The 21,851-nt window shown below is 38.5% G+C and overlaps 1 protein-coding gene across 1 annotated transcript in view; it reads left to right on the top strand.

The window, feature by feature from the left end:
- The window catches only part of Rad17 (RAD17 checkpoint clamp loader component), a 29,902-nt gene extending 8,153 nt beyond the window's left edge, over window positions 1-21,749 (top strand). Inside the window, exons 5-17 of the mRNA XM_051182850.1 lie at window positions 3,019-3,175; window positions 6,374-6,510; window positions 6,862-6,914; window positions 7,043-7,168; window positions 7,398-7,467; window positions 9,042-9,153; window positions 11,770-11,952; window positions 13,366-13,451; window positions 13,558-13,704; window positions 16,138-16,287; window positions 17,993-18,113; window positions 20,038-20,095; window positions 21,006-21,749. Of these exons, the coding sequence (XP_051038807.1) occupies window positions 3,019-3,175; window positions 6,374-6,510; window positions 6,862-6,914; window positions 7,043-7,168; window positions 7,398-7,467; window positions 9,042-9,153; window positions 11,770-11,952; window positions 13,366-13,451; window positions 13,558-13,704; window positions 16,138-16,287; window positions 17,993-18,113; window positions 20,038-20,095; window positions 21,006-21,273 (1,668 nt within the window). The 3' untranslated portion in view covers window positions 21,274-21,749. The remainder of the gene's footprint in view (window positions 1-3,018; window positions 3,176-6,373; window positions 6,511-6,861; window positions 6,915-7,042; window positions 7,169-7,397; window positions 7,468-9,041; window positions 9,154-11,769; window positions 11,953-13,365; window positions 13,452-13,557; window positions 13,705-16,137; window positions 16,288-17,992; window positions 18,114-20,037; window positions 20,096-21,005) is intronic.
- The last annotated feature ends 102 nt before the right edge of the window (window positions 21,750-21,851 follow it).

The following is a 21,851-nucleotide window of genomic DNA, read 5'->3' as shown; positions in this document are numbered from 1 at the left end:
TTTTTGTAAAAGAAAAGTCTGCCATCACTAGCTAAGGCTATTTAGTCACTTTAAAATACGTTACAACTGGAAAATCAGGATAAATTTAAAATCTTCATCCTATATTTTTTTATAAAGACATTATTATTTTATGTGTATGAGTGTTTTGCTTGATTGTATACGTGTGTGTCACATGTGTGCCTGGTAGCCACAGAGGCCATAAGAGACATCAGTCCTCCTGAACTAGAGTTATAGACACTTGTGACCTATCCTGGGTGGTTACAGATAGTAGAACCCAGGTCTCCTTGAAGAGAATTCAGTGCTGTAACCCTGAGCCATCTCCCCAGCCCAGTGTTTAAATAGGCTTTTAAAAGCTCACCGCAAACTTTAGAAATTCCCGTGTAGTCTGTGACCTATTAACATTTCCCACTAAGTGGAACATTTATTAGTATTAATATTGATGACTTGTCTTTAACAGGCCACATCCATTGCTTAAATTAGGGCTTCCTTTTAATTTTCAGCTTCAAAGTGAAAGAGTTTATGTTTTAGTTGTTTTGAAAGGAACAGATTCTCCTCATTTTTGTGTGTGGTACTGTATGTACAGGGTATTATCATAGAGGGGCCCCTCCTTCTTTTAAAAGTTTGAGACATGGTCTCACCTTGTAGCCCATGCTGGCCTGGGACTCACTGTCAGTTCAAACTGGCCTTGAACTCACAACGGTCCTTCCAACCCAGCCTCCAACTGCTGAGATTATAGGTATGAACTACCATCTGTGATACAGCTCTTTATCAATGAATGGCTTTAAATTTGTTTTTGGTCATCCTCCTCCACAGCTAATAGTCTATATTGTTCAGTGTCCACTTTCATTTTCTTACTTAGGACTCTGTTATTATTAGAGTGCATTCTTTCTGCCTTGTTTTGTTTTTCGATATAGGGTTTCTCTGTGTCCTGGAACTAGCTCTGTAGACCAGGCTGGCCTCAAACTCAGAAATCCTCCTGTCTCTGCCTCAGATTAATGGAGAGTACCACCATGACACGCTAGAATGCACTCTTGATACCTCCCTGTTATGACTTAAAGGCACAGCAGTGTTACTGTTATCTTTCTACTACTTGAATAAAATGGGACCTGGGTGTACATCTGTAAGTGTTGAAGTATTTTATGTATTTTGTAATGGTATTGGGTATTGAACCCAAGGCCTTGTACATGTATTTGATAAAAGTTTCAGTGGCACAAGTCATTGCAAGGCAATGGTGTTGGTGGCCTTTAATTCCAGCACACTCAGGAGGCAGAGGCAGGCAAATCTCTCAGTTCGCGGCCAGCCTGATCTACAGAGCTAGTTCCAGGACAGGCTCCAAAACAATCCAGAGAAACCCTGTCTCGAAAAACCAGAAAAAAACAAAAAAACAAAAACAACCCCCCCCCAAAAAAAAAAAACAAAGAAAAGAAAATTACTTGGTAATTTCTAGTAGTCAACCTTAAATTACTTAAAAATTGCCATAGGCCTGGAGCGACAATGTTTAGGGGTTGATAGCATTTGCTATTATTTCAGAGAACCCAGGTTTGGTTCCTAGCACTCACAAATTGCCTGTAACTTCAGTTCTAAAGGATCTAATGCCCTCTTCCGGCCTCTGTGGGCACACATACATGTGACTCTTAAACACACATAAATAAAAATAATCTGGGGAAAAATCTTACATTTCCAAATTATTTATTTATTTATTTTGAGGCAGGTTTTTTTCTGTGAAGTCCTGACTGTCTTGGATCTCACCCTGTAGACCAGGCTGGCCTCGAACTCAGAGAACCTGCCCCTGCCTCCAGAGTGCTAGGATTAAAGGTGAGTGCCACCACCATCTGACTAGATTTTATTTTTCATTTTGTCTTTCATTCAAAATGTGGGAAAGCAACCAGGCATGGTGCATGAGCCTTTAATTCCAGATCTTTCTGAATTTGAGGCCAGTCAGGACTACATAGTAAGACCCTATCTCAACCAACCCCCACCCCCAACTTAAAAAAAAACATGGTAAAGCTGTGTAACTGAAGTAGTTAGTGTTCTGATATGTGATTCTGGTGAGGAACTACCTTCTAACTCTCTTACAGGAAACAAAATTTTTGGAATGTGGCTCTTCTTACTATTTTAGAAACTAGAAACCAACTATATTTCATTAAAACAAACAAACAAACAAACAAACAAACAAAAACACATATCACCTGCACATGAGCTTCCTTATTTTTAATTGATCTTTTTGAAAGTGTAACCAGAGCCTGGCAGTGGTAGAACATGCCTTTAATCCTAGCAGAGGCAGGCAGATCTCTGTGAGTTGGAGGCCAGCCTGATCTACAGAGTTAAGTTCCAGGACATCCAGGGCTGTTACAGAGAGAAACCCTGTCTTGAGAAACAAACAAACAAAAAGTGTAATCGGTTCTCATTATTCATGGTAAAGTTGCTAAGTTAGAAAATATCAAACTATTGTCCTATTAAAAATATAGGAGTAGATTTCTGGAAGCCTCTAGTCAGAATTTCTGTAAGCTTTTGTCAGCCTACCATCTTATTGTACTCCTGTTTTGTGTTTATGTATGGGAAGGGGAATTGAACCAGGGCATTGTACAGTCTAAACAGGTGCTGTGCTAGTAAGCTTCACACCCAGCCTTAGCCCGTGGGTGCCAGGGGTCAACTCAGGTCTCCACGCTCATGAAGCAAACCTTTTCCTAATGGAACATTATGTCCTGCCCCTGCACTTGGGTTTTATGAATTCAAATAACCTCTAAGAATCCTGTTTCATTTCCTATCCTGTGCCTTTTGTAGCTAAAGTTTAACTATTTTAATTTAGTTATTAAGTTGTCTTTGAGAGATAACCATATAGGACTTCAGGAATTTTCAGAAAACAATCATCTCAATTCATCTGAAGTTTAGTTTTGAAATTTGTTTATATTAGGTATTTAATAGACCTTTTTAGAAATAATAAGTACTAAGAAATGTTTAAAATTTGTGTCAGATTTAGTGATTGTGATTTTAATGAGTGTTTGTGTTTGGTTTTAGGGTGGATCTATTTTATTAATAACAGGTCCTCCAGGATGTGGGAAAACAACTACTATAAAAATACTATCAAAAGAACATGGGATCCAAGTACAAGAATGGGTTAATCCTGTTTTACCAGACTTCCAAAAAGATGAATACAAGGAGTTACGTAATTTAGGTAAGCTTTGCTTGGAAGATGCTGAGGTGTCACTCAACGGAACTTTCAGGTCAAGTGATAGGAGCACATTTTCCTCCCATATTTGAGGGTTGAGAAGGCAGTGAAAGAGTCCAAATAGAGAGGAGAATGGGGTTCTTAGAGAATTGAACTCTTTCTTTTTAAGATAACAAGCTAATTTTTGTTTTGTAATTTATTTTCACATTTATTCATTGATTTTATATGTGTACACGTGTTTATGCAAAAACATGTCCACGCATGGCTTGCATGTGAAAGTCAGTCCTCTCCTTCCACGGTAGGCCCTGAGCCTGTCCAGTTTTTGCTGTTTTGAGGCAGTTTCATAGGCGTGCCCAAACTCCTGACCCTCCTTCCACTGTCCGTGTGACATCACACTAGAGTAGCAGGGTCCCAGGGTTCATTATTTAAGGAGGTCTGCACTGTAAAGTCTTTGCTTCAGTGTCAACCAAACTTTAGGACATAAAGGAACTTGCCTCTCAATAAAATAGCTTATATCACTAAATACTTGTTAAGTTAAAGTCACTTCAGAACATAAGGCAGGCAGGCATGGTAGCATGCCTTTCATCCCAGCACTTAGGAGACAGATCTCTGTAAGTTCCAGGCCAGCCTAGTCTAGAGTTCAGGCCAGCTATGGCCTCAGCTCAAAACAATAGCAACACCTCCAAGAAAGAAAAATCAGAAACAAATAAAGACTGTCTTTGGAATTTAGAGGGAGCTTTTAACATTAAAAATGATGGTAGCAATTTAAAAGTTTTACACTATCAGTCTACACATAGGTTTATTTATTCTAACACTATCATTTTAGCTTTCTTTTTAAGTCTTACTCATTTTTAATTTAATTTTATTTCATTGAGTTAGCTTTCATTCTTTACTGATGCTGTAGAGTATCTAAACTGGGAGTAGCCAACACTCCTAAGCTGCTTTGAATCAAAAGATCGGTGTAGAAGGACAAGCTTTATTTTAATGTTGACTATTCTTAAACTCCAGAGTTGGTGACATACCTTTGATCAGAGGCAGGAGGACCTCAGTGAACTCAAAGCCACCTTGGTTTATATAGTCAATAACAGGCTAACTAGGGCTACATAGTGAAACCCTCAAAAAACAAAACAAAAAACCCAAACAAAAATTTAAAATCTAGTAGTGAAGCTAGGCATGGTTGGGCACACTTATAATTCCAGGGCTTAGAAGGCAGAGAGAGGCAAGGAGACTCTCTTTGAGTTCGAGGCCTGCTTGATCTACATAGTGAATTCTGGGACAGCTAGGCCTGTGTTGAGAGACAAAAAAACAAAAATCCAGTAGTGATATGATCTGAAGATAGCATTCCACCTCTGTTCCTTCCTCCGCTCTTTCATGATGTGTTCTGAGCCTTGAAGGGGGTGATAAAGATGTTTTGTTGGAGAGATAGCTCAGCAGTTAAGAGCACTGGCTGCTCTTTCAGAGGACCTGAGTTCAATTCCCAGTAAGTACATGGTGGCTCACAACCATTTGTAGTGGAATTTGATGCCTTCTTCTGACATAAAGGTGTACATGTAGATAGAGCACCCATACATAAAATAAATAACTAAATTAAAAAAAAAAAAGATGAGCCAGGTGTAGGTAGCGAACATTTTGTACATCTTTAATCCCAGCACTTGGGAGGCAGGGCCAGGCAGATCTCGTGAGGCCAGTCTGGTCTACAGAGTGAGTTTCAGGACAGGCTCCAAAGCTACATAGAGAAACCCTGTCTTGAAAAACCAAAAAAATGCTGTTTATGGCTACACATTTAACAATCCCTTAAATTTTCATAACTTTAGCCAGTAATGAGTCTCTCCAGTTACCACTGTACAAAGAGGGGCTTCTCCAACAAGCTAATGGCCATATTAATCTGTAGGTGTAAATATAATTATTTAGAAGGCAATTTGATGGGCATATTATAGCCCTTTAACAAAACAAGAGCCGTAGCTTCTCTATGATCGGCTGTGACTTCCCTGGTAACTGGTTTTGACTAGGCTTGTATTACTTCCTATTTTTGTTTTGTTTTTTTATTTTTTTTAAGTTGTTAGGTTAAATTTCTAAGTACTATCCTTTTTTTTTTTTTTTAAGATTTATTTATTTACTATGTATACAATGTTCTGCCTATACAACAGAAGAGGGCATCCTCATTGTAGATGGTTTGAGCCACAGTGTGGTTGCTGGGAATTGAACTCAGGACCTCTGGAAGAGCTGAGCCATCTCTCCAGCTCTTGTTTTGTTTTGTTTTTAACCCTACCCTGACCCTAATTTATTGAATTTTTCCTTTCGATTTTTTTTTTTTTTTTTTTTGGACAAGGTTTCTCTGTGTAACAGCCATAGCAGTCCTGGGACTCTGTAGACCAGGCTGGACTCAACTCACAGAGGTCTGCCTGCCTCTGCCTCCTGAGTGCTGGGATTAAAGGTGTGCACCATGCCTGGCTCCTACTTCACATTATTGTAATAAAAGTAATACTTTTCATTGCTTCCATTTGCAGCAGACCACAAATCCAACTGTGAAGCATCACTATTACAGTAGTGAGTCCTTTTTGCGTGCATAGCACATAGGGTGTATAAAAGAGTAAGACATGATGACAATTCTCCTACAGCACCCTGCATAGTACCTTCTGGCACATATGCAGGCTAGCCAAATGGAAGGAAACCTCTGTCTTGGTGCCTGTTTGATTTCTCTATGTTCTGTGATCAAAGCAATAACAACTTTTTTTAGTGAGTAGGTCTTATTTTTATTTTATTTGTATCAGTATTCTGCTTGCATGTATGTGTGTGTACCACGGGTGCTGCTGTCCACCAGTGGCTGGAAGACAACACTGACTTTCCTTGAACTGGCATTATGGGCAGTTGTAAACTGTCATGTGGGTGCTAAGAATTAACCCCAGCCCTCTCTCTTAACTGCTGAGCAGTCTCTCAGGCCCAGCAGCTAGTTTTGAAGACAATTAACTTTATGTGACTTTCATTGGAATAGAAAAATTATTCTTGCCCATCATACTAGCCTTTTGAAATGATACTTAAATTTAAGACATTTCAAATAATTTTAAGGTAGTCTTCAGTATTGTAAGTTGTATCATATAAGTGAATTTGATGTGTTTGCATATATAATATTCATGCATATGATTTGAAAATAAAGTGATAAATGTGTGGGGTTTTTTTTTTGTTTGTTTGTTTGTTTTTTTTCAGAATCCAAAGTCTACACAGTTCCATACCAATCTCAGATAGCAGTCTTCAATGACTTTCTGTTAAGAGCCACCAAGTATAGCAAACTGCAGATGCTCGGAGATGATCTGACAACTGATAAGAAGATAATTCTGGTTGAAGTAAGTACAACTTTTATAATTCTGCTAGAGCAGCTGTATCAACAGTTGTGAGATACATTAATAGTGGCTTTGTGATAGCAGAGACCTGAAGGTTTTTTCAGGAGTCATAGACAGAGTAGTGTATGTTTAGCTGTATGTTAACATAGTTTTCTACTGCAGGGCCATCTGTATAGAAAAGGAAAGGAAATCTGTGGAAAGTTAGCTTCCTTAATGACAATACATTTCCTTAAATTTCTCTGAAAATTGTGATCAAGCTACATTGGATAAATAATGTTTTTTCTTGACAAATGTTTAAAAGTAAATATGCAATGGAATATCACTGAGCTAATATTTGTCCCAAATGTTCAACAGGATTTACCTAACCAGTTTTATCGGGACTCTCATGCTTTACATGAAATTCTAAGGTGAGTGTCAGTGAAGTCCAGCGTTCTAAGACTCCATATTAGAGGTGGGGGTTGAATTCAGTGGTAGAATGTTTACCTAGCATGAACAGCTAAACTGCTTGAATTTGAACCTTATTTTGTTACTTTAGGAAGTATGTGCAGATTGGCCGGTGTCCTCTGGTATTTATAATGTCTGACAGTGTCAGTGGAGATAATAATCAGTGGTTACTCTTTCCCAAAAAGATTCAAGAGGAGTGTTCTATTGCAAACATTAGGTAAGAGATTGTTTTTATGCTTTTCTTGTTTTGTTTTTTTTCCGAGACAGGGTTTCTCTGTGTAGCCCTGGTGTCCTAGATCTCATTCTGTAGGCCAGGCTGGCCTCAAACTCAGAAATCACTTGCCTCTGCCTCCTGAATGCGGGGATGAAGGATGTGCAATATCACTGCCTAGTTTAAAGTGTTTTTAAATTAATCATTTAAGCATCATTTTTTTTTCTTTTTACAGTTTCAACCCTGTGGCACCAACAATTATGATGAAATTTCTTAATAGAATCATGACTATAGAAGCTAGTAAGGTAACTCTAACTTAAGACTTATGGAAAACACAACTTATATGGTATATAACTTGGGAGAAATAGTTGATGGATTACACTTCAGACACTCTAGTGCTATAGAAATACACATCTTAACATTCTCTGTTTCTCTCTGTGTGTATATAAAGTTGGAAAAATCAGAGACTGTAGCTTCATGGTATAATCTTTGTCTGGCTTGTGAAAGGCTCTGGTTTCAATCCCCAGACCTGCCAAAATGCCAAAAGTTGTATACAAAACTATGATATTAATGTAATTGTTCCTTATTGGAAAAAATATTTGACAAGGATATCAGCATTATTGAAAATATTTCACACTTTTGCTTATCTTATGTTCATGTATATTTGTTTATAGAGAGAGCAGGTGTGCCACGAGGCACTTGTGGAGATCAGAGTACAACTTACAGGAGTTAACTCTCTTCTTCTACCATATGAGTTCAGGGATAGAATTGAGGTCATCAGGCTTGGCAGCAAGTCCTTTACCTACTCACCCATCTTACCAGCCCTTCAAAAAAATAACATTTTTAAAAATGAAATAAATTTAAAGTTACTAACATGAAAACCATCTCTGGTATTAGCTAAAAAATTAAACTTAGAGAAAACAAATACCATAATTCTACCTAGGTTAACAACTCTGCCAGGTGGTAGTGGCATGTACCTTTAATCCCAGTATTCAGAAGGTAGAGGCAGTAGGGTTTCCATGAGTTTGAGGCCAGCCTGATCTACAAAGAAAATTGCAGGATAGCCAGGACTGTTACACAGTGAAACCCTGTCTCAAAAAACCAAAACAAGACAATAAACCATTAACACTTTATGTTTGCATAGACTTAGAGATCCTGAATATATTTATAGATACATGTACACAGAAAGTCTGGAAAGATACACACTAAATGTTAATTCTATAAGAAAGTTTGGTTTGGGAAGACAAACAACTATTTCATAAAGAATTTCTGAGGGATAGAGAGAAATCTCAATTAGAGAACTGGCTGCTTTTTCTGAAGACCTGGCTTCAGTTTCCATCACCTACATGGAAGCTCATAACTGTTTGTAACTCAGTTTCAGGGGCTCAGATGCTGTCTTCTGACTGCTGAGGACACTAGCTAGGCACATACGTGCATGCATGCAGGAAAAAACATACATACACACATAAAATTAAAAAAATAAAATGACATTTGAAAAAGTAATTTTTGAAACACCTTTGGTTAATCAGAAAGTAAATATGTAAATTGTAGGATTATAGTATAGTTCTATTTTTCTATGAGAATTTGTTTTTTATAAGATCTGATGTGGGATAGACTATGTACAGTCAAAATTGCTTTTTGAGAAAGGATCTCCTTAGGTAATCCATGTGGGTTAGAATTTAGGATTCTTTTGCCTCAGCTTCTCACATGCTGGGACTATAGCCATGTTCTATCATACCTGGGCTGTGTAAGTTTTTAGACATTCAAATTTGAAAAAAAATCAAATTTGTATATATTAAGTTCTCAAGATGGGTTTAAGTTTGTTGTATATATATTTTTGTTTTAACAAAAGTTTTAAAATTGAATCTCTTCATTTTAGAATGGAGGAAGAGTTGTCGTTCCTGATAAAACGTCCCTGGAGTTGCTCTGTCAAGGGTGTTCTGGTGATATCCGAAGTGCAATAAACAGCCTCCAGTTCTCTTCTTCAAAGGGTAACTAACCAGAAGACATATTCACAGAGTAGTGATAGGTGTCTTTCTCTTAAGAGTCATGAGCTACATCATTTAACTTCTGTGATACAGTGCCTAGGGATCAGTCCCAGGGTCTGCCATGTGGTGGGCAGGTATTTGCCACTGAGCTGTCTATTCTCAGCTCAGACTAGATATGAAGTAGTCCTTCCTTAGCTATAGTTTAGTTGCCTCAGGCAGCACTGTCAGGAATTTTTAATAGAATACTCCAGAAGTAGAATAATTCATAACTTTTAAAATTTACATTATACTGATCTTGTAGTTATTACATGCCTGTAGTTCAATAGCACTCAGGAGGCAGAGGTAGGCGGAATTTGGAGTTCAAGGTGAGCCTGGTCTTCAGAGTGAGTTCTGAGACAACCAGGGCTATGTAGAGAGAACCTGTGCCAAAAAAAAAAAGTTTCTGCTGTCTATCCTGTAAATCATCTCTGGTAGGTAGGGAGTATGTATTTCTCTGTGTCTCTGAGTATATAGTGTAGGTCAGGACAACTTTCTGAATTGCTCTCACCTTGTAACTTTTTACTTTTTTTGCCTCAACCTCCAGCTTGGCAAATCCTACAGAATAAATATTTTTAGATTTAATCTTTTTTAATTTTAATTGTGTGTACATGTACACTTGTGTACAGGGGCCTGTGGAGCGCAGATCCCCCTGGAACTGGAGCTATGGTTATTGCTTAGCTTCCTATGCTTACTGTGGCATGTACATGTACACATTACATATCTCACACACACAGGCACACATACAAATATTTGTTTAGAAAGCTGCTTCAAGATAAAACATGACTCATTTACGTAAAGATTTCTTAATTCTTTCTTTTTTCTGGATTCATGTTTTATGTGGTGTTTTGCCCATGTGAGAGTTCCGGGTCCCCTGGAATCAGACTTAGAGTGTGAGCTGCCACATGGGTGCTGGGTCTTCTGGGAGAGCAGCCAGTTCTCTTAACACTGAGCCATCTCTCCAGCCCCCTCTCCAGCCCATCTTAATTATTTGTAATGTGGCTCAGGAAAGTCTTGGCTCAGCATATGCAAATGATTACATCTTTTTTGTGCTTTCATCTTCTTGCCTTTTACATAGGGGCTATGTTAAGGATAAATGAAATGATATTTGTAGAATGCTTATCCTGGTGCTTGATACATATGAGGACCTCTATACATGATTGATTCATAGGTTCTAGTATTTTTCCTAATTACATTAACTTTTGAACTTTTTCATAATAATTTATGTTTAATCATTTATTTCCTTCATTAGATAAACATGACATAGTAAAGTGTAGCACTACTAATGATGAGTTATGTTTTTATTCTAGTAATTATAGCTGACTGCATAGTACTTATTAATCATCTAGCAGACTGTTTACATGGCTTGAAGAATTGACCTTGAAATTAAAGCTATCTGTTGATCTCTCAAAATCCATCTGAAATCCTGATGGGTTATTTCTGGGAGGAGGAGGTGAGATAGGGTTTCTCTGTGTAGCTTTGGAGCCTGTCCTGGAACTCACAGAGATCTGCCTGCCTCTGCCTCCCGAGCGACGGGATTAAAGGTATGTGCAACCACCACCTGGCAATTCTGGTGTTTTTATTCACAATTGTAATAGGTCTATTCTCTATGTGTGTGCTTAATAACCTTAGAAAAATGGTACCCTAACACAACTAAAGCCAGTCTGTATGCTACCTATTCCTGTGGAAGTATGAATGTGCTTAGGTTCAGTATAGGAATTAGTAGGAAATCTAAAGTGGACAGTTTGAAGTCCTGGCTTATTATTAACACACTATTGTTAAGGAGAAGAGGATAATAATGTTTATGAAGATTTATGGGAGAATTATAAAAGTCACTTATTTTTATTTTTTATTACATACATTTATTTGTGTGTGTGTATGTATATATGTTGTTGTGAATGGACATCAGTGAATGCCTGTAATCAAACTCACGTTCTCAGTCTTGCTTAGCTGGCACTTTTACCTTTTAGGTATCTCACTAGCCCATCTCAGCCTTTTACTTATAATACTATAATTATCTTCTACCGCCATAGGATTTCTGTGACAGTAAAATTACTTATTGTGTAGCATTCATCGCAAACAGTACCTTGCATAAAACACTGAACAATGAGGCAATATGATTACATTATTGTGTTATTAAGTCTGTGGAAATTGTGATGCCATGAGATACTATATTTTTGGTAGTGGAATTATATGATAATTTATTTTATTTTCTAATATTGTTTTTAAAATTTGTATGTGTATGGGTGTTTTGCCTGCATGTATGTCAGTGTACCACGTGTGCTTGGAACCCACAGAAGCCAGAAGAGGGCATCATATTTCCTGGGTCTTGAGTTGTAGATGGATATGCCAGTACTCGTAACTGCTGAGCCATCTCTCCAGCCTCTAAGGCCATTCTAGATGACACTTACTCCATTTTAATAGTTAGCAATAGAGAGAGCCGTTTGTTAAGGTCATATTAAGTGACTACTTGTTAGAAAAAAAGTTTTGGTTGGAATATTCGGCACAACTATATGAAATACTCTTAGTTTTAGTTTTCATATTTTGATTTTTAAAAATATCATTTGGATGTATATTATTTAGGAGAGAACAATTTATGGTCAAAGAAAAAAAGAATGTCATCGAAATCGGATGCTGAGAGATCAAAATCAAAGCCAAGAAAGAAACATAATAGTGCTTTGGAAAATCAAGAGATCCAAGCTATCGGTGGAAAAGATGTTTCTCTCTTTCTCTTCAGAGCTCTGGGGAAAATTCTGTACTCTAAAAGTAAGAAATGTTTCTGCGTTTTTTCTTTATGTGTAGTACTCTCACTTCAGAAATAGAGTGCTATGTTATGTGTTATTGTTAGAAGCCACACACTGCAGAGTCAGTGCTATCACTTCAGAAATAGAATACTATATTATGTGTTACTATTAGAAGCCACACACTGCAGAGTCAGTGTTAAGATGTAGCAGGAAAATGTTTTCACCCGTGTGGAGCATTTTCCAACTGCAGTAAACATAAAACCACTACTGTAGGCCATATTCATGTCTGTAAATTGTAATTTCCTGAGAACATCTGCCCATCCAGATCAGCAGTTCTCAATCTGTGGGAAATTATCCTTTCATCGTGGACGCCAAGACCATTGGAAAACAGATTTTACATTAGATTCATAACAGTAGTAGAACTACAGTTATGAAGTAGCAATGAAATAATTTTATGGTTGGAGTCACCACAACATGAGGAACTGTTTTAAAGGTTCTAGGAAGGTTGAATGGTAAAAGTTGGTAGCCATTATAATACTCAGTTCCAAATACTGGGATCCTAGGCCAGGTGCCAAGTAGCTTCAGGTTTCTTTGGCTCCTCTTCACTAACTCACTGTCCTCATAACCACACATGTCCTTTGCTGTCTTCTGTATTGTTTGTTCCATTTAGCCTTTCTACCCCTGCCCTCCCTTTCAGTACAATCCCAAACTTCTGTTCTTTATATAGTAAATACCAACGTGATTCTGAAGGAAGAGACACTGATTTCAAAGTGGAAATGCCATGTAAGCAAAGTCTAGAAAAACAGCCATCTGCCTCTGGGCATCTCACCTTCTCACCTCACTCAATGCACCCATTCTCACCGAACGCCTTTCCCAGTGTTCACGTCTGCCTTGGGGTGTAGCTTTTCTGCTCCTGAAGGTAGAACAGCCTCTTCCTACACAGTAAATACAACACTTTAGCCTTCTGTACTGAGACAGGGCAAAGGGAGAAAACAGCCCAGAGCTGAAAGATGAAATGGAGTACTTTGAGATGTGTCAGATTTTAAGCTCAGGAAAGCTACGATCCAGCTGGGCTGTTGTGGCACAAACCTTTAATCCCAGTACTCGAGGGAGGTGGAGGCAGGTGGATTTCTGTTAGTTTGAGGCCAGCCTGTTCTGCAGAGCTAGCTCCAGACAGCAAGGGTTGTTATACAGAGAAACCCTGTTTGGAAAAACAGAAAACAAACAAACAAAAAAAACTATAATCCAATCAGAATCTGAATTTTGCCCTTGTTAGTAGTGGTAGTCAAACTCACTTGTTTTGATGTTTTTAATATTTAACAACTTCATTAGTGTTTTGAAATTAAAGTACCTTAAGTATTAAAAATCCGCCTATGAAAGGGCTGTGATTGTGAAGATGACATTGGCTTTAGTAATCCCAAAAGTTTTCTTGTAGGAGCACCTTTAACAGAATTAGACTCCCCTCGCTTGCCTGCCCACTTGTCAGAGCATGAACGGGACACGTTACTTGTTCAGCCTGAGGTAAGTAAGGGCTTTTGTAACCCTTGGCTTAATATGTGTTTTATATATGCATAAACATCTCACTTCATTTGCACCAAAATTTATATATTTATGCCTCTTTTTATAGGAAATAGTAGAAATGTCACATATGCCCGGAGACTTTTTTAATTTATACCTTCACCAAAACTACATAGATTTCTTCGTGGAAGTAGATGATCTTGTGAGAGCCAGTGAGTTTCTAAGCTTTGCAGATGTCCTCGGTGGTGACTGGAATGTAAGATTATTTGACTTAAATATTTTTGTATGTTTTTTATTTCTTCAGGTGAAAGTTGGGATTTAACTCTTTTGTGTATGTTGTTATTCTCACCTACTGTGCTAAACTAATTATTCAAGCCAGTGTTTATAATACAGTCTGAGGTTATTTGATTTTTCTGGTGATAATATGGTACTAATTTTTTCTGTTCTTTTCTAATTTTATTTATATTATTTATTTTATTTTATGTGTATGAGTGTGTATCTATACGTATATCACGTAGGTGCCTGTTCTCATGGAGGTCGAAAGAGGATGTTGAATCCCCTGGAACTGGAGTTAATAGAAAGGTTGAGAACCCCCATGAGGGTGTTAGGAACCAAACCTGGTTTTTCTTCAAGAGTAACCCATGCTCTTAACATGGAGCCATCTCTCCAGCCTCTGTTTTCTAACTTTAAAATTAACATAGCCTCAACATTTTTTAAAGACTTATTGTTAATTATGTGTAGATGTGTGTCTGCATGCATATGTGCACATCCTGGTTACAGACAGTTCTGAACCATCTGATCTGGGTGCTGGGAACCAGACTCAAGTCCTCTGGAAGAGGAACAGCAGGGGCCCTTAAGTGCTGAGGTATGAGCTCAGAAAATGTGGGAGTCATTGAAAATTAAAACAAGCCAATTTTTATGTTTTTAGAATAACTATAAAGTGTGTATTGGCTGTGTGACTCAGTGGTAAAGCATGTGCTTAGGTCACAAAGCCCTAGATTTGATCCCCTGCACCACGAACAGTGATCGTTAATTTTCTTCTAGTTAACATGGGGCAGGTGGATGTCAGAGGACAACTGTGGAGTTGGTGCTTTCTTTCCACTTCTTTGTAGGATCCAGGGGTCAAACTCAGGTCATCAGGCTTTGCTTGACAAGTGCTGTCTCCTGCTATCTCCCCTTCCCTTTTAGGGTTTTGAGATAGGTAGGGCCTTGCCATGTTGCTTAGGGTGGTCTCAAACTCCAGGACTCAGGTGGTCTTTTACCTACCTAGTATCTCAGACAACAGCCATGTCCATTAGCCATGCCAAAATGTCTTATGTATTTTTTCATAGTCTTAATCGTGTTCTGAGAGTACAACAGCTACTTAATCTAATTTTAGAATTCAGTTCCTCAGTCACACTAACTGCATTTCTAGTGCTTGACAACCTCATGTGACTAGTACCTATTACATTGAACAGCCCATCTATAAAACATTTCCATTCTTGTAAGGTATTTAGTTGGACAGCACTCAGCATTGGTTTGATACATCAATATTTTTCTAGTTATAAATATATCATTAGCATTAGTAATTAAAGTTAAAAGCCATGTGGCAGCAGCCTTTAATCCCAGCACTTGGGAGACAGAGGCATGTGGATCTCTAAGTTTGAAACCAGATTGGTCTACAAATTAAGTTCCAGGACAGCCAGGGCTACACAAAGAAACCCTGTCATGAAAAACAAACAAAAATAACAACAACAAAACTAAAGAAAGATGTTAAAAATTAATGGTTACTGTTTTCCTTCATTTAAGTTTTTAACAAATAATTATTTGTAAAACTTTTGATTGCCACATAGTATTTGCACATATAGGAGGTACAGTGTGGTGCTCTGGTTCTTGTGTGCATTAAGTTGTGATCAACTCAGTAGTCTGCATATCCATCACCTTCAGTTTTTATCATTATCATGTCTGCACAGAACTGCTGTTTTATTTTGAAGATTTCAAATCTACAGTTCAGTTGAAAAGCAGTACATTGAAAACCAGCATACCTTTAACCTTTGTTTACTTTTTTCTACTTTGCCACATTGGCCTGATCTCTCATGTATATATACTACGGGAAAATAATTGCAAAGGCAACACATAAATAAAGACACCATTCTGTTAGAATTACAACCCTATCACACTTAATCAAGTTGCTGTTAATTTAGTTACTATGAATTTAGGTTGGGCATCATGGTACACATTTGTGATTCTGGTACCCAGGAAGGTGATGCAGGAGGTTTCAGGTTTAGACTAGCCTGGTTTACCCAGGTGACCTAATCTTTTAAAAAGCAACGAGACAGGATTTCTCTATGTACCTCTGGCTGTCCTGGAACTCGCTCTGTAGACCAGGCTGGCCTCAGACTCAGAGACCTGCCTGCCTCTGCCTCCTTACTGCTGGGATTAAAGGTGTGCACCACTTCCTGGCTGTTATCATTATTTTCTAGTTGCCCCCAAAATGTTGTTTCTCCCAACCCTACCAAAGACCCTCCTCAGTTGTACCTTTGATTCCTGTCTCAGTTGAGTTTAAGTAATTTTATAGCCGTATTTTTAGGGCTTTGATGGTGTTGGAAAACATATGTGCAAAGTAACTAAGTATATGAAGTCTTAATTTGTTTCAGTACTACCAGCAATAGTGTAATCGTGTGTGTTCACATCTTGTCTCACTTGCTAGACACGCTCTTTACTCAGGGGATATAGCACATCTGTAGCTACGAGAGGTGTGATGCACTCCAATAAAGCCCGGGGATTCGCTCACTGCCAAGGAGGAGGAGCAGGCTTTCGACCTTTACACAAACCCCAGTGGTTTCTAATACACAAAAAGGTAAAATAAGTAAATAAGTAAATAAATAAAAGTACGTTTAATGTCAGCACTGCTGGCTAAAGTTAGAGGGTCGTGAGTTCAAGTCCACCTGAACTAACTACATAGTAAGACACTATGAACTTTGTCATGTGTAATTATATCTCAAAGCTGGTTTGTTTGGTTTGGTTTTTAATTAAGAGTCTTGTGAATCACTGTCCCTGAATTACTCCTGATCTTTCTACCCTGTGCTGCCTTGCTAAGCTTATTTTGTTTTTTAACAACTAAAAAAAAAAAAAAAAAAAAAAAAAAACTTGTATATGTTTACATACATAAATATACATATATATGTATATACATACATACACACACACACACACACACACACACATACATACATGGTTCTTAGTAAGATAGCTCCAAAACTTCAGTTTTTTTAGAGTTAAGAAATAATAGCTAGGTGTGGTGGCTCATGCCTTCGATTCCAGATCTCAAGTGGCAGAGGTAGGAGGACCTTTGTGAGTTCAAGGCCAGCCTAGGTTATGTAGAGAGACCCTATCTATAAAACAAACAAACAAAAACAGCACACACAGAGAGACAGAGAGAGAATGAAATAACAGTGTTCAGTGTGGTAGCTTATACCTGTTGTCTTAGTACTGGAGGCAAAATAGTTACAACTTTGAGTACTAGCCTGAAGTCCATGGGGAGACCCTATATTAAAAAATCTAAAATTAGATAAACTAAAAATGAAACCTTAGGATACAAATTTCAGTAAGAAGCAGTGAATTTGAGGTTGGTTGCAGTACCTCATGATTACCCTAGTTATAGTAATGCACAGTTACACATTACTTGGAACAGAGACACAGCCTAAGAACTTTACTGAGTTATCACTGTGTAATCATCATAGGTGTTCTCATCAAACAAGTCAAATTGTATAATATAGGTCAGACATTGCTCAAGGACTCTCCATGCCATGAAAACACCTGGTAAGTGCACATGTGTGAGGCTGCAGTCCGTGTAACATGCTCTTAGGTAATGCTAGGACATTTAAATAACTTTAAAAAATTATGTGTGTGTGTGTGTGTGTGTGTGAGAGAGAGAGAGAGAGAGAGAGAGAGAATATGTTGGGAAGAAGAACATAGTTGTCAAAGATGACTTGAGAGAGTCTCTTTCTACACATGGATTCAAGGGTTTCAGTCAGGTTGCAGGATTGGCAACACCTTTGCATCTCTCCAGCCCCAGATAAATTCTGTAAAGTGTATTTGCACACTCAGAAGGTGGAAATAGGAGGATTCCAAGTTGGAGACCAGCCTGTTTGTATAAAAAAAGTATCTTTATGCTACATAAATTTAGTCTTTGTGATATAAAACTTTACCTATGAATTCAAAACCATTTTTGTTTGATTTGGGAGATTTTGTTTTCAATTTTTTATTAAACTTTATTAATAATAAACTTACTAATAAACAAAAATATCATACACCAGAAGAAACCAGACCCAAAGTGTTATTGAAGTTATATACAGTTAGAATTGGTATTTGTTTGAAATAGGATTTCATTATGCAGCTCTCTGGCTGGCCTGGAACTTGCTATGAAGCCCAGGCTGGCCTCAAACTTAGGAAGATCTGCCAACCTCTGCCTCTTGAGTGCTGAGATTAATGTGTGTACCCCATGCCTCGTATAATCATCTTTAGAATTCATTTTCCTTTCCTTGTCTTTTTTCCTCATACAGTATCGGGAAAATTGCCTGGCAGCAAAAGCACTCTTTTTTGACTTCTGCCTACCAGCTTTATGTCTTCAGACTCAGCTCTTGCCGTATCTTGCTCTGCTGACCATTCCAATGCGAAATAAAGGTAACATGTTTTCTTTCCTACAGAGTACTTGTAGCTTCCACACACATGATGCTTTCGTCTGTAGGGGCTGACAACTGGTTCTCGGTTCCTTTTTTGTTGTTGTTTCTTTCTTTTTTTTCTTATTTTACATGTTGATCCTAGTTCCCCCTCCCTCCCATCCCCCATTCCATTCCCCCTCCCACTCCACATGTAGGTTGATGCCTTCCAGGAGGGATCAACAAAATCCTGTCAAGTCATTTGAAGTAGGGACTAGGTCCTCCCTCCTGCCTCTGGGCTAAGGGAGTATCCCTCTATGGGGAATGTGCCCCCAAAGTCCTTTTGGGCACCAGGAATATATCCTGGTTCCACTGTCAGAGGTCCCTTAGACTGCCCAGGCCTTCTAGCTGAGACCCACGTTCAGGGGGTCTGAGTCGGTCCAATGCTGGATTCTCAGCTATCAGTCTGGGACTCATTCCTTTTTGGTGTTGGTCTGTGAATTATACTATGAGGAATAGCTTTGATCCTTGTTTGTTTTAGTTTGGGGTGTTTATTGCTAATGACTCTGGAATGGTGCTTCTTCAGGTGTGACTCCTTTTGTTTATTTTGATGGCAGATTGTTCGCATTTGACTAGTTGATGCTGCTTTTTTTATTACTGTTTTTAAATTGTGTGTGTGTGGGGGGAGGGGGGTTATGTGCATGTGGGTGCAAATGCCACAGAGGGCAAAGAGGGTGTTTAATCCTCTAGAGTTGTCGTTACAGGTGGTTGTGACTTGCTTGATGCTGGGAACACAGTTTGTGTCCTCTGCTGTAAACATACTTAACAGTTGAGCCATCTCTCTGGAAAAAACCCAGTGTCATTTCTAAGCTTTGTCAGTTAAAATGAAGCTAGACAAATTTGTATGTATAACATAAGTCCACAGTAGAACATTCAGTTTCTGCCCAGCCCAAAGAGTTTAGCCTTTTTTCTTTCCATATCTGCACTTCGGTCTTTGTGGTTGTTACTGTTTTGTGGGGGCTGCAGGGCAGGCTTGTTTTTCTGTGTTTGTAAGTGCTTAGAATCAAATTTAGGGCCTTCCTGGTGCAATCTGAATATTGTACCAGTGAAATTATCCCAGATGTACCTCCCCCATTAAACAATGAAGTTACCTGCCAGTTTTCTAAGTATATTTGCTTATGTAATCAATATATACATGTGTACTTTTTTATGTGGTGTGCCAATGTGTGCACATGTACATAGAAATCAACCTCAGGTATTGTTCCTTAGCTACTGTCCACCATTCCCTTTTTTTGTTTTGTTTTGTTTTGTTTTGTTTCTCTGTGTAGCCCTGGCTGTCCTGTTACTCTGTAGACCAGACTGACCTTGAACTCACAGAGATCCACCTGCATCTGTCTCCAGAGTACTGGGATTAAAGGAGTGTGCCACCACTGCCTGCCTACATGTGCCTTTTATTTTATTTTATTTTAATTGGTTTTTTTTTGGGGCAGGGTTTCTCTGTAGCTTTGGAAGCTGTCCTCTGTAAACCAGGCTGGCCTCGAACTCGCAGAGATCCACCTGCCTCTGCCTCTCAAGTGCTGGGATTTAAAGGCCTGTGCTACCAATGCCTGACTACAGGAACCTTTTTAAAAATATAAATTCTTGGGATTGAACTTTGGTCTTAATGCCTGCAAGGCAAACATTATCAATTGAGTTATCTCCCCAGCCCTACTTACATATACTTATTCAGTGCCTGTATATATCTTTTTGTTTTTATGAGTATAAATGTTTTGCCTACATGTATAAATGTGCACATTAATGACACAGGAATACCCAGCTTACATCATCAATACATGCTATTATAAATATAAGTATTCAAACATTTGACTTTTTAAAGTAAAAAGTAAAAGCCCAGCAAAAGTAAATTTTAAAATGGTGGCATTTAAAACTTTGTTAAAATGTCTTTTCAGCTCAGATTTCTTTTATCCAAGATATTGGAAGACTTCCTTTGAAGAGAAACTTTGGAAGGTGAGCTGGCCATCTCAGTTACTGAAGAAGTCTTACTGAAATGTCCACTGAATGTGTTTGAACAGTCAGTAAATGTCCATAAAGTAAAAATGGCTGGAGGCATGGTGGCACACCTTTAATCCCAGCACTCAGAAGGGAGAGGCAGGTGGATCTCTATGCGCTCAAGGCCAGCCTGGTCTACACAGCCATGGCTATAGAGAGGATGGTTCACTGGTTGAGAGTACAGACTATTCCTCTAGGTCCTGAGTTTGTTTCCCAGCACCCACGCCAGGTGGCTTCTAACTGCCTGTCACTGTGGCTAGGGTATCTGACTTCCTATAAACAAAATAAAATAAAATAAATTATCTTTTTCCAGTTTCTAGCAGATAACAACAGGAAGTAAAAATATTAACTTTGTTGTCTTGAGGTGGGGGGGGGTCTTACTACGTAGCTGAGGCTAGACACTGACTCCTCATTCTCTTGTGTAGTCTCCCAAGTGCTAGCGTTAACAGGCTCTGCCACCCTGGGTGAAGTTCATTCTTTTAGTTTAGGTTTGGTTTTGTTGTTGTTTGTTTTGAGACAGGGTCTCTTTACGTAGTTTTGGCTGGCCTGGAATTCGGAGATCCATAGCCTGCCTTGGCTTCCTGAGTGCTGGTATTAAACCTATGAGTACCATGCCCAGCTTTAGTTTATATTTTTAAAATTACAAATTAGGTTGAACAATTTATGTAGTCTCATTTATTTTTCCCGAGGTTACTTTCTGCTTTCCATTCATTTTTAATGTATAAATATTAGTCTGTAGGAACTTTGCTGGAGACATTTCCCTCTTGTACGCAGTAGGGTTTATTCACTTTGCATTTTGTGTAAGTGGAAAGATCACTTAGGTTGCAGTTTAAAGGACTCTCCTGTTTGGTTACTGTGAATCTGACAGGTTGAAAATGGAAGCTCTGACTGACCGAGAGTTGATCGACCCTGACGGTGGGGATGAATTTCGCCATAGTGGAGGACAGCCTGCTCCGGAAGCTCAGGGTGAAGCCTCTCAGACTGCTGACCCAGAGACCTGGTCTCTTCCTTTGAGTCAGAACAGTGGGAGTGACCTGCCTGCCAGTCAGCCTCAGCCCTTCTCCTCCAAAGGGGACCTGGAGGAAGAAGAGGGAGAAGACATAGTGATAGAGGACTATGACAGTGATGAGACATAGAACACGGCCTGCCAATCAAATTGCTGCTTGAGAGACTCCGTTTACTCAGTAACACACTTTGGTGAATGCCAAGCAATTTGTTAATTGCTCGTTCTGATAGTATTCATTACAAGCAGCTGACTTCTGTCATCTTGAAGAAAAGCAGGTCTCAAGTACTCAGTAATTAGTATTTATTTAATCTTGTGAATGGTTTAGGGAGGAGAGGCCATGTTGTGAAGTATGTTTTTGAATGTCGTGCTTAAATATCAGAAAATGTGAAGGAGTAATCCAGACTATACAGACTTTATAGGGTGTTGTAAATGTGATTTATAAAACAACTTAGGATGCAATTATGAGTATAAATAAATTTTGTGCCTTATTTACAGTTTGCATCTAGCTTCTCAGATACCATTTTGGTATGTTGTACAGTGGAATATTTTAGATACTTCTGAAAAATATTTACATAATTTATATCAAAATTAAAATGTTGGATTTCATTTTGTTTTTCTCTTTCTTTTAACATTGCCTACCATGCGCTGTGTCCTTGGGTTCGGGTGAAAGTAGAACAGATGTTGTAAAGATGGACAGGGGCAGGAGGT

The sequence above is a fragment of the Phodopus roborovskii genome, unplaced genomic scaffold (genome assembly GCF_943737965.1).
Source record: "Phodopus roborovskii unplaced genomic scaffold, PHOROB, whole genome shotgun sequence".
In the NCBI taxonomy this organism is placed as follows: domain Eukaryota; kingdom Metazoa; phylum Chordata; class Mammalia; order Rodentia; family Cricetidae; genus Phodopus; species Phodopus roborovskii.
This window is presented reverse-complemented; position numbering and strand designations above follow the sequence as displayed.